General features: G+C 43.9%; 1 protein-coding gene across 1 annotated transcript in view; it reads right to left on the bottom strand.

Annotated features, from left to right (window-relative positions):
• Nucleotides 1-13,753, bottom strand: part of ARHGEF38 (Rho guanine nucleotide exchange factor 38) — a 79,117-nt gene that overhangs the window by 31,882 nt on the left and 33,482 nt on the right. The window contains exon 5 of the mRNA XM_084855764.1: nucleotides 12,583-12,600. Coding sequence (XP_084711890.1) covers nucleotides 12,583-12,600 — 18 coding nt within the window. The remainder of the gene's footprint in view (nucleotides 1-12,582; nucleotides 12,601-13,753) is intronic.

The following is a 13,753-nucleotide window of genomic DNA, read 5'->3' as shown; positions in this document are numbered from 1 at the left end:
TAGTTCTAGAAGGTGTTGGAGGCCCTCATAGAACCGATCAACCTCAGCTTCTTCGGCCCCAGTGGTTGGGCCATAGACTTGAATTACTGTGATGTTGAATGGTTTGCCTTGGATTCGTACTGAGATCATTCTATCATTTTTAAGATTGTACCCCAGTACTGCTTTTCCCACCCTTTTGTTGACTATGAGTGCTACTCCATTTCTTCTAAGGGATTCTTGCCCACAATAGTAGATATGATGGTCACCTGAATTAAATTCGCCCATGCCTGTCCATTTTAGTTCGCTGATTCCCAAGATGTCGATGTTCAATCTTGCCATCTCATGTTTGACCACCTCCAGCTTACCTTGATTCATTGATCTAACATTCCAGGTTCCTAAACAATATTGTTCTTTACAGCATCGGATTTTCTTTTCACCACCAGACACATCCACAGCTGAGTGTCCTTTCGGGTTTGGCCCAGCCGCTTCACTCTTTCTGGTGCTACTTGGAAATACCCTCTGCTCTTCCCCAGTAGGACACCTTCCGACCTGAGGGGCTCATCTTCCGGCGTCATCTCTTTTAGCCTTGTGATACGTTCCATGGGGTTTTCTTGGCAAGAATACTGGAGTGGGTTGCCATTTCCTTCTCCAGTGGACCACATTTTGTCAGAACTCTCTGCCATGACCTGTCAGTCTTGGGTGGCCCTGCACGGCATAGCTTATGGCTTCACTGAGTTACGCAAGCCCCTTCGCCACAACAAGGCAATGATCCATGAAGGGGCCCAATCTACTTGATAACAATTAATTCTCTGGAACCACTGTAGGACCTGTTTTCTCCACTAGGTTGTTAGTGTGTGTGTGTGTGTGTGTTTAAAACAGCAGCTGAAACTGGCAGCTCAATTACGCTCAAAAGATAAAGACAGTAAAGAACACACCTGCTATGGTACTCAAGTCCTTGGCATTCCATCAGGCCCTGACTGCTAGACCCTAATGGTGAAGGTCATCTGTGCTTCTAGTTTGTTTCTGCTGGGTTGCACTTCGATGAGGGAAGCTCTTATACTCTGGCATAGGGTTGGGGGGTGGGCGTAGGGTCCATCAGCTATCAGCCACCAGAACTGGAAGGCTGAGAATGTAAACGTGGGCTAACGTCTAAGATGCTCCCCTCACCAGCATCAGGCAGGGCCAGCTTCTTGTGTTTCACTAGGCCCTAACCAACACTGTAGTCGTTGGCAAAGTTTTCTTTCATGTTGTTGAAATAGCAGAAGTGTACAACTCTTTGCAGTCATCAGAATACAGACTATGGCTATTCTGAATTTTCAGCAATGGGCTTTGGTTAAAAATGCACAGAAGGAACCAATTAGCCAAGCAGGCTATGGCAAGAGCTAGTAAAAATGCAAGGAAGAAGAACGTGAAGCTGGAACAGCGAGATGCAAACATCAGCCATCAGTACATACAAGTGCATGAGCAGTTCCTTACGTTCCATCTTTTTATGGATTTTAATTGTAAGCTGTTTGGGAGCCATTCTGAAAAGAGTATGAGTTCAGCTAATTAACTAATAAAGTAATAGCCTGGTGGAGTCCCATTGGCTTTGAAGATGCTAATGAGGAGTAAGTGGCTTGAAAACAGTGGCCTCTAAATGTAAAACAGTTGGTGATGTGTTCAAAATTATTGAAATGACTGACTGAAGAAAAATAAATGGAAAAATATGTCCTAAAAAAAATTGCCCAAGGAGTTATATTTAACAATATAGACACATCAATAAAAGAACTATGAAACAGCACATCTTTTAAACCTTGATGGAAAGATTAAACACATTTGGACCCCATGACAAGTGCTCTTATTTGTCCTGTGTGCTGTATGTCATATAGTTTGGGGTAGCATCTATAAAGTCCTCCATTTATTTCTCATTCTGTGGGAGCAAGAAAGCTTCCTAGCATTGTGATCATAACATTAGAGCAATGTTAGCACCCTAAAACCCCTAGGTAAAGATATATCCCAATATTAAAAGTGCTAAATCATCTTTGCAATAAAATCCTCTAAAAGAGGTGTAGGGAACCTCTGGCACTCCTGGGGGTCCAATCTGACCACGCCCCCTTCCCCTGGCTCCACCCCTTTTCCAGAACCACCAATCATTTGGTGGTTTCCCAACATTTGTGCAGTTTTTTCCCCATTGTGAAAGATTGATGTGCCTCTCCTAAGGCTTAGGTACTTGCGGTAAGAGCTTTACGCTTCAATATGCTAATATTCTTTACATTTTTGGCTCCACCCAATTTGCCTTCAGTCCCGCCCATCACTGAAACATGGCCCCTGACAGCTTCTCCAAAACTGAATTCGGACCTTGTGTGGCGAGAGGTTCCCCTCTCCTGCTCTAAAGTTACTAGTCCACTCCCCCACCCCCGGTCCACTTGTCTATACATGCATACAACTACTCATAACTGGCAGGGGTGGGCAAGAAGGTACATCTGGATCTACTGGGACATTTCTGGGTAATGTGTAGTAGTTCAGCAAGGGTTTTGACTCCCAATTGTTTAACAATAACAACAACCGAATGACTCCCCTCCCTCCCGCCATTCTAAATTATACGGCTGAAATGAAGAAAGCTCAAGGTAACTACAGGAGGATTTTTGTGTGGAGCTACTTGCGCTATGTTCATTTCTGGTACTCAAAACACATTTGTGAGCTTAGAATTCTTTTCTAAGGGTCTCTCTTTGCACCAGGCTCCAGTTGATGGATCTCGGGGTTCTAGCAATAAACAAAGTAGATCCCACATGCCTAAAGTCTGCCCACCCCTGATTTATGGCATGCTGATAACCTGAAGATGTTGGGGTACAGGGGTTGGACTGCAGAGCAGGGGTTTACAACTGAAAGTGGCTATTGCTTGCTCCCAGCCCTAGCTTAACTGAGGCCTGGCATGCTCAGCCCCAGAATCAGTACTCACTACACTACAACAACCAGAGCACTTCCTGCAGGGCTTAACTTTTGCCAGGGCACAGCCTTGGAGTCCGTTCAATACCATGGCTAAGGGCCAAACCAGACATGACTGGGGCTAGTTTTACACTAGTGCTTTTTATTGGTATCGATCGAAGTACACTGATAACTGTTGGGGCACATTACACATTCCATAGACTGCTTTTCTAGCATTATGTCCCGCTTTTTATTCTGTATTATCCAAAATACTGCAACAGATGTCACTGTGTGTGCTACGAGGTATAAATGCGCAAGTGGGATATGGCGTCACTATGATGGGATTGTATCGATATGACACGAAGTGTACATCAGGCCCAGATCTACCAACATCTTTCCTTGTGCCCAGAAGCAGGTAAGGGGGACCAACTGGATTAGGGTCAAGGCACTGTGGAAAGGTGGGTTAACCCTTCTCCCTGCCCCCCCCCATTTCCCTCATCTTTAGGGTTGTCAACAAAACCAAAAACAGGCCACTGTTTCTGGACAAGAGAGGATGTGTCATTCCTTTAAATCTTATCCTTCTTTGCAATTTTACTTTTATTTTCTTGTTAATGGTATGTCTAAAGCTTCATTTTATCCTTTTCCATGTTTTAGCTGCATCCCCCTTAAAAGTTGTTTTAAATTATTTTTGTTGCTACTTTTATTCTTTTATTTTAAAATTGTTGTGCATTTTATCACTGCTTTTATTATATTTGTTTTTATTTTATATGTTGTCTTGAGAGTTTCAGCTATAGGGTGACTGATAAATTGATTTAGTATATTATTATTATTATTATTAATAATAATAATAAATAGTCATCATCATCATAATTAATGTTTCCCTACCTCCCAGAAGCAGGTCTTACATTTTGCTTTATAGCATTTCTATAGTCTCTTTAGCCCATTTCACACCTGATCCACATGAAGGGGGCTCAGGGCTGGCCCTACCACTGGGCAAAGTGAGGCAGCTGCCTCAGGCGGCAGATGCTGGGGGTGGGTGGGTGGCAGCCATGCCTTCTGATCCCCCACAAGATGGATACAGTCAGGTTGCACAAGCAATTCCTCATGGGTAAATGCAACAAAAGGGATGCAAAACACAAGCATAAACCAGTCGGATCTACTGTACCATATAGCAAATATTTACCTCTTGTCCCGCCTTAGTTCTTTGGGCAGAGGGACGTGAAGTGAGCCAGGAATGTGTGCTCTGCCCCCTGTCAGTGTTGGCAAGGAAGGTCTGCAAAGGGCGCTGTAGCTGCATCCAGGAGAACACAGTTACGGAGCCCTATGAGATCGGGAACCCTGAGAAGCCAGGGCTCCCGATAGCACAGAGCAGCGTACGCACAATCAGCCCATCTGGCTTACACAGTACTGGCAGACTTACCTCGGCAACAGAAGGAAGTCAGGAGTGGAGGGAGCAGGGCTGGAGCACACATCTCCCTGTCCTCCCACAGTTACAGGAAAGCCCTCTTCAGCAAATGCTTGGTGAGGGCTAACATGTTTGCATATTTCCTACACAACGCTTAATTCGTAGCTTGGCTCATTTTCTTGAGTTATCGGCTCTGCATGAAGGTTATTGCCTGACTCCACATTGTAGCACAGTTACAGTCTAGATTGCATTGTGATCCATGGTGATGATGGCGGGTGGGGGGGGGCACCTGCTATCATATGCGGGTGGCAGTGTTTGGAGTGAGGGGACTTGAAGGCACATGCACTAGCTGCACACATTCGATTCAGAGGCCTCCGCTGCTGAACTCCAATAATAACAGTAACAGTAATAATTCTTCAAGAATTGGTGGCTGTATTCCTTTTCCCTGCTTGGTGCTGCACCAAATATAAAGCTGTGCTTATGTAGCACAACTGATTTTTTTTTTTTTTTAAAAACACTTGGAAATTATTACTGTTCGCCACAGAAACCCCACCCCCCACCATGAATGCAAATCTTTAATGGGGCCAAGTAGACTTCAAGTGTCTTTGCATCCATCTTCAGTTGCTCTTTGGATAGCTGCCCAAGTGATAAACAGCCCTCTGCTTGCATTTCTGCATGACACAATCTAGCAATGTGGTTTGAAAGATAGTAGGTTTGCTAGGAGATAATGACTCCCTGGGGCATTAAATGCTACCAAGTTCAGCCCATCTAATTCTGCCCAGTCAGATTACCCAGTGATAACCATTCTCCTTAGATTAGCTACAGTCCTAACACACATCCTTTAGCATTACACTGTAGCCCTAGAGAGAGCGGTCTCATTGTGGAGGTTAAAATAGACGTGTAACAACTTGTGACATCCATTGTGCAGAAAATTAAGTTGATAATTCATTTGCAATGCTTCTTCAGCCATCGCGTCCTCACGTGGATTTTGTCAAAAATCCTAGGGCCAGAAGTAGCTACGCTAATATCATCGCAAATCACCGCTGCTCCTTTATGATCAAATTAACACAGCTGGCTTAATTTTAGCAGCATCCACTGCCTCTGCAGATGGCAGACACCAGAACGAAGTCATACACAGAATAACAACAGACACCGCCTCCCCTCCTCACCCCTGCCCAGTTGGCATAGTTTCAATATGGTAGAACCCTATGCATGTTGCCTGAGCAACTTAACGGAAGGGCAGGATGCAAAATGGAATGATAATAATAGTTCAAAATTGCTGGTTTATGAAAAACCCAGCTAATCAAGACATCAGTTGAAATCCTGTCTTTAAATAGCTGTATATTCCCACATTCTCACTGACTCAGTCTGCATGTCCTGGTGGCAATTCCTGGGTGGTTTAATCCAGGGATTGGCATGACAATTGCTACATGTTCTACTTTTAATTAACAACCCAGAAATGCCCCATTCCTGGTTTGTTTCATGATGTGCAAGCCTGGGTTGTACAACCCAGAGTTAACCCAACAACACTATGGGCAACTGTTGAACTAACTCCGGATTGTTATAAACAATGCAGAGTCTCTAGCTTGCTAATTAAAAGAGGAAACAACAAGCAGCACACTCGTCACTTCACTCATCCCTGGCTATTCTTGGGTTAAACAACCCAGGAATTGCTGCTGTGATGTGCAAAATCACCGACTTTCCTCTTCCTGCATTCATATGGGCAGACAGAAGCAGGTTTGGTTCCCTGTTCCACTTAAAGCCAAACTGCATGGAGCTAAGGGTTAGCCTTTTCATTAATCTAGTATAAGTGCAAACAGCCTCAATTTGAATTGTGACCACAATGCCCTGTGACGGGAGGATTAACCCCACCACCACCACCACTTGCTTCCTGAAATTCCCCCTCCCCCATGGATGAGGGATTAACGAAAGAAAAAAAGTCTCTTTTGGTGTCAAGGTTATACATAGACAATCCACCACCAGCTCACCATGTCACAAAACTGTAGGTACCACTACAGGCTGCAATTGAGGAACTGCAAGAATGAAAATTCCTCACCAGCCTCCCCAACCTGGTGCCCTCCAAGTGTTTAGGGCTTCAGTTCACATCCTCCTCTGTCAACATGCCCAATGGTAACGCATTACGAGCTGCAGTCCAAAACATGTGGAGGCCACCCGGTTGTGGAAGGCTGTCCTACACACAGAAAATTAGCCTGTCGGGGAGAAGGCTAGGACTCGAACAGCCTTGTATTGAAGCACTCACCTGGTTGCCATAAGTGACAAGAAATTGTGGGGTAGCAAAGGAGGGACTGGTTTCTCCAGCTCTCTTCTTTGCCCAGTATAGAAAGCAAGCAGACTAGCAGAGGAATGAATCCTCCTCCGCCGCCGCTGGCATAGAAATGCGCAGGACTGTTGAAGGAATTATCCTCCTCCACCATTCCCTAGCAGAGTAGTAAAATGTTTTGCAGGCTAGTAACTTTTATGAGCTTATTTGCAAGGCTGGCTTAGAACCCTAGTCTCTGTTTGTGAAGATTTATTTCTTATGTGCAGGGATATGTGTGCGTGTGTGCATGCACGTGTGTGTATGAGAAAGATAGACTAACAACAGAGTATTCAAAAATATATTTAAATGTTTCAGCTTCCACACTCATCGGTAGCTGTGCTGTTAAATGGATATCAGGAGAGGCAGTTCAGAATGCCTTGAGATGAAAGTTTCTTAGGAGAAAAAAGCAGAGGTATGAGTGATATAATGCCTGTGAATTGTCCTCCAGATTAAGGCCACTGGGACTAAGAGTTCTCAGTCTATAGATCCAGAAATTTTTCCTTTTGTCAAGCATTTCATTATATTTTGTTTGTTCTATTGAAAGCAACTGTAAATCGGAGAAACTATGTCAAGGTGAGTTGAAATGTCCTACAACAGGCTGCTCCAGATTTTTGGTAAGCATCAGATTTGTTGTTACAGAATCTCGTTCTTAGATCCGTTAACATTCAGTTAAATAAACTACATTAGTAGAAGTGCTTGTTAATAACTGCCTAATGCAATAAGTTTTGTTAGTAACCATACTCCTGAACGAGGTAGTTTTTGGAGGTAACTGCAGGTAATGCAGTGCGTTGATTTACAATGGTATGATCCTGGGTTGCAAGTATCTTGTTTAAGTGCAGCCTTAATAAACAATTTACACAGCTTGGGTGGTTTTCTGAATGTGATGCATGGTGGAGAATTAATGGCTTCCATTCAACGAACACAATAGGATATACTAGGGTAACTATCTTTAATTATCTTGTGGTAATTAGGGGCAGTGGGGTGGTAGTAGTACATAACAAATGTGCTTTTCTTTCAAAGAGTTAGCCTTCACATCACACAGAAGGCTATCCCTGGATATTACTGATGCTGGATTGATGTTGTAGCCAATGATGCAACTATAATATCCGCATTATTGGAGATGTTCTTTAAGTTCACCATGAAACTCCCACCTGTAGTGGGTGATACCGTGGAGGACTATTTTTCTTCTCATTCTAAATAGGCTACCTGTATTTTAAATTGCCAGAACTGGGACATGACTTGTGCTCCCTTTTTAGGTGCTACAGAAAGAGCCAACACATTCCGAGCTGTGAATAATTTTAGAGGAACCCAGTGAAGAGGGAAGAATAGGCACTCCCTCTTGAGGAAGGAACTCCATGGGAGCTGCTAAGCCACCAAAGGTCTGGGAGGAGACTGAGGGTTTATATACAGGCTGTCAGCTCCCTCTCTTCCTTGTTCAGCAGTTGCAGCTGGGTCTGCATCCTCATTGTCTGCAGATGGGACTTTTCCCTCCTCCCCTTCTTGCTCCTGAGTAAACCCTGGGTGAAAGGGTGTTCTGGCAGCCAGATAGTCACTCCAACAATGACTCTCAGTCTCCCAGCTGGATCACTGCCACCGGTGCTCTGGTCAAGGGACGAGAGTGAGGAACCATGGCAGGGCTTGGGAGAGGGTCAAAGGGGTTTTTTGGGACCCCAGGTGAAGCATCCCTGTGATAGGACTCCTCAGGCTGCCTTACATCTTCTGTGGGAGTGAGGTTTGCTGTGGAATCCCAATCCTCTGAAGAGATCTCTCCTGAGATGGGGCAGCCAGGATCCTGACACCTCTTCACAGAGAGGGATGCTCTTTGGCATATTATAACTAGTTTAGGGAACAATTCTAGCTGGCAACCAGTGCTACAGCACACCTAGCAGAAGGTAATTCAGCCCTGCACTGGACTGAGATAAGTCGTTTGGGCACAGAATTAACCAGCCGACTTGACTTGACAGCTTGGGGGAGCTGCTACCTCATAATATAGTATGATACGTTTCCCTGTTTAAACCAAAATACAAAAACTATCCTCAGAAGAATTCTCATTTCCTCATAGCTGCATATTTTTTTGTGCGTGTGTGAGTGTCAAAATTATTCATGGAATCTCATGGAGGTATTTATTCTGCTAATCACCAACATACCATCTTTACCATGAGTTACAGGCTCAGCATAGAGCCAGGAGAAAGGGATACTGTAAAGCTGAAATGTCTTGTAGACAGGTGTTTCTCTCCAGTGAAGGAATCCACATGAAGAAATGCTCATTAAGTTTTCCACAAGAACAGGGGCAGTTATCGTGCCTGGGTCTTACATGCTGGAAGGTTTCATGCATCCCCTTATAACAGGGCTATTACAAACTGACCTCTGAAAGGTAATTGCATATGAATTATTGACCAATTTACATTCTGTGTGCAACTCTCAGTTTATGGCATCTATTTTTGAAGGTGATAAGTGCACATTAATTTGTGGAAATGCAGCACCAGCAATTTGTAGCACATCTGTGCTATTCTCACACACACACACACATGCACAAGCTCTCTTTTCCCCTTTTATACATACAAAAGCACAGATTTTCTATTGTTTCCATAAGCACAACCTCTTTATCATTGTCAGATTCTTCTCCCATTTTTTATTTTTAAATAGACAGTCAGAGCCTTGTTGATCTCAGGAACACTCACCTGTGTGGCCTAGTTTATCCCATCTTTGTACTGATCAGCAGTACAATATTCCACCCAAACGTCAGCCTGATGAAGATGTGTCAAAAGCAATTTCCAACATTTTAAATGTTAGTTGGTCAAGCTAAAAATAAACTCATCATTTGTCCACTTGCTCGTTTAACAGACCAGCACAATAAGGGTGAGCGGAATGGAACAGTCCTGCTCTATAATTGCTCTAGGATGTTGGCATCTGGTAGGCTCCACTTTGGTAGAATTCTAGTTGGAAATCTCGATCCTGGAATGTCAGAATAGACTTAAAAGGCTGCAACCCTATCAGAAGGCAAACAGCAACCCAGTGCTGAAGCCCTCTTGTACCAATGGTCTTCAACAGGAGAGGGGTATGTTTCCACAACCAACCACCACCCCAACAGTGGTTTTCAGAACCTCTTTCAATCTCCCTATGCAATTAAGTGGAGTCATTGATTTTTCCACTGAACTGCATAGCGGGAGTCAAAAAAGTTGCAATCTTGAAACCAGATTCCAGACAAAAATTGGATTGCAGCCAGCTGAGTTCCACTCCAGAAGACATTTTCTAGGAACTAGGACATGCAGGGCAAAATACAGTAAAGCTGGATTCTCTAAGCAACTCTACAATGTAGCTACTAATACTTTCATCTAAGTTAGGTAAGGTTTATTATTGGATCGAATTCTATGGGTGCATAATGGAGGGAGCAATCCTATGGCCGCTAGTCAGCACTAGAAGGCCATAGGATTCTGGGAACCGACCACGAAACCTGCGCTCTGATGTTGGTTCCTGGAGAACCAACCTTCTCCCTCTTCCACGCTGCCTTGCAGGCAGCGCCGAACAGCCCTGTGCTCTGCACTCGGAAGAGGAGCACAGAGTGGTGAAAACAGGGCATTCCTGGGGGCATTCCACAGTGGGGAAGGCAGAAATGCCAGTGTGACACATCCTATGTGTCGTCCAGCAGCCTCCTCCCCCACTAGACAGCCGAAATCAGTGGTCTAGCTGCAAATGCAGGGCAGGAGAAGAGTCTAGGGAATGATCCCCTCCATGCTTCGCCTGCCCTGCATTGGATAGGCGGTCACCTCCGAGTTCAGAGGCGGCCACCTATCCCCATAGGACTGCACCCTAAATATTTCAGGCAAAATAGAAAAATTGCTAAATCTCAAGGCTTTTTTATTTTTGGCAAATGTCCTATCTGTAATCTCTTGCCTGTTGAAGATGATATTTTTCTCTGTGTCTCTCAAGTTGTCTTCAAACCTTTCTCTTTTATTTCCTAAAATTGCAATCCTGGGCAAAGTAATGTGTCCTATTAAAATCAGTGGGACGTGCACCCACATAGATGAACACAGGACTACAGACTACAGGACTACAGATTTACGCAAACCTATTAAGCTTGAGCCTCAACTGGTTTTCTTATTGACTTAATCTAAGTAATGTTGAAAGATTTCAGGATAACTAGATCCCTGGTATGTATACATGCATACATGTGTGTCTTCATGTGGTGGGACACGTTTGGGCAAGAATGTCAGGTTTGTTCCCCTCCCCACTACGTAGCATCTCATATGTAACGTGAAACATTAACACATGCATACTGTGTACAATTCATCCGTTATAAAAAAAGATGTGGACAGATTGCCCATATTCTGGGTCACAGATGACATTCTACACACAATAAGGGGTGTGTACCCGCCCAAGACTTACTCCTGCACCACAACATGGGAAGATGATACATACTAGAACCCCCCATGAACTGGCCCTAGATTGTGGAACTGGTTATGTAAGAGATGATGAAAGACACTCACCATCTCATAACATTATACTGATGATGCTCAGGCTGAGTTAGGTGAATTTAAAAGTGTTTCCCACAATTCTAAAGACTTTTTATAAGGGTGTTTCCTCTAGATCTCAAAATGGCACATGCAGATCATTGAAATGTTACCCTAGGATTTAAAGGCAAGAACAGTGATAGGAGTTTGTGTGTGGACATGCATGCTAAAGAAAGAGTGGGAAGGAAAGACAGACTTAATGAGCAATCCTATGACTCCTTGACAGCATCTGGGGGGACATAGGATTGTTCAGTTTCTGGGCTTCGAGGTCAGAACAGGGCTCCAATCTCAGAGTCCAGAAACTGTGCTTCCCGCCCCCTGCCCCTCATAGCCAGTGCAGGTATGGCTACGTCTCCACGCTCAGAAACGGAGCGTGAAGACAGGAAAAGGGGGTATTCCTGGGGGCGCGGAGGAGACTGCAGTGGCGGCCATACAATGTTTCCTGTGGCTGCTCCAGCCTCCTTCACTCCCCCTCCAAAGTGCTGCTGCTAGACAGGCAAAATTGCCCATCTAGCAGAAATGCTGGGCAGCTGGAGATCAGAGGCGAAGATCGCCACTGCCCTTGCATGGGATATTCGGCAGCCTACGAGTTTGGAGGCTGCCAACTATCTTCACAGGATTGCGACCTAACAGACCCATGTGTTATACAGTCCCTAAACATGGGCCTGGTTAATTGTGCACACAAATAGCCCTCGCGGACTTGCAGTCACACTGGTCAACTGTTCAGTGGAGAGAAGGAGTTTGGGGTGGGGTGGGGGGAGGGGAGGGACTTAACACTGCTCATCCCCTCTTGAACAGCTGATCAGTACGCGCACTGATTCTTAGACAGTGCTATGTACATGCAGCCTGTGTAACTCCTCTACCACCTCAGGATACATATGCAGACATTATGCATGCCCCCCTTGCTAGACTGGGGCAAGAGAGAACAACACCCATCTCTCAAAAATGTGAGAACCAGACCAGGCAGCCCCCAAATCCAGATGATTTGAAAGTCTGGAGTAGTAGTTCAGTAGCGCAATCAGACATGGGAAAATGCAAGGCTTAAATAATGTCCATACTGTTGCAGATATACCCTATATTTTTATGCCATTGCAACAAGTTAATTGCTTTGCTTTGCTAAAGTAATGCACCACCAGAATATTTTCAGGTAGCTTTCCAATATTAAGAATTTTATTTTAAATAGGTGTTTTGTACAACATGTTGCTTTGCATTTTTAAACAAAGCACAGGCGTGACCATCAGTGTAATAAGGTAGCTGGAGTGTTGTCCTTTGACCAGAATTGACCTAGGTTCAAATCCCCATTCAACCATATCTGGGTGACCTTGGGCCATTCAGCCTCAGCTTAACCTACCTCACAGGGTTATTGTGAGGATACAATGAAAGGCAGACATCATATATGCAGCCCTCAGCAACTTTGATGAAGGGGAGGATAAAAATGTAATAAAAAGAAATATGGAACTTACCCTTCTTCGTATATTTTTCTGCCAATAAGAAAAAATACAGAGTTATTAGCATTCACCTAAGAAAATCTATATCAGCAGCCTGATCCTAACTCTGCATACATTAAACTCAGTGACCTGGTTTGCATGTAATGCTAAACCATGGTTTAGTGTTACAAGGATAAGCCTCTCAACAAGCTTATCCTGAGGACCGCACACTCCCCCCTTTGGTCCTTCAGTGCAGCTGCGATTAGGACACTGGATGTTTTCACTTCTGTTTTAGATTCATCATAGTTTAACGACACATCAAAACTCTAAATTGTGATTAATTTTAACTATAATTTGCTGAAACAAGCCAACTGCTTAAACTATGGTTTAAAGTTGGGTTGTTTTAACAAACTATAATTAAGATTAAGCACAGTTTGTTGTGTCTGAACAACACGGTAAGCAGCAGTAAATCTAAAACAGAAGTGAAAGCTCTCAAAATATTCCTTGCAGCCATAAGCTCAAAGCTCACCTAGGGTCATTCTCATAACGCTAAACTATGGTTTAGCATTATGTCCAAACTGGTTCAGTGGGGCTTACTTCTGAGCAGACATGTTTAAGATTGGGCAGCAAAGAGTGCTAACTTCCAAACATTGTTCCCTTGCAAAGCCCATTGAATGCTTAGCGAACTGCACCTCTGGACTGCATTCACCAAGGCAGCTTGCTAATAAGATTTGTTTGCAGATGCTCTAGATTTTTTGGGGCAACAGATATACAGAAGCCAAAAGCTTTCTATAAATCTGGTCCAACGGCTTCCTGAAAAAGCAGTACATAAAGTGAGGTACTGTGATGAAAAAGGATTTGAGAAAAGAAAGAAAAAAGCCCCAATATATTTATGGACAGTTTTACATACTGGGGGTTAAGGATTTTATTATGGTGATAAGTTAAATTATTTGCCGATGTAATTCACAGCATTTTAAAAGATGGAATGCTGGAGTTTAAGACTGGCACTCCCTTGAAGCAACTACCCTAGAAAGCCTGCGTTGATGGCATCTTGTAGATTCTTTCCATGTTGGATCTCATGACAGAGAAATATATTCATGTTTCCAGGAAAGCAGCATAAGCATGCACTCCTAGTAAACTTCATAAAATTCTGGATTGATAGCAGATATTTAATTTACAGCTGTTGAAGGTCTCTCCTATCAAGCAA

Source organism: Heloderma suspectum, chromosome 5, assembly GCF_057233095.1.
Source record: "Heloderma suspectum isolate Gila_16-S chromosome 5, 16-S_ref, whole genome shotgun sequence".
Taxonomy (NCBI): domain Eukaryota; kingdom Metazoa; phylum Chordata; class Lepidosauria; order Squamata; family Helodermatidae; genus Heloderma; species Heloderma suspectum.
The sequence above is the reverse complement of the archived record's forward strand: the minus strand, read 5'-3'. Positions and strand labels throughout refer to the sequence as shown.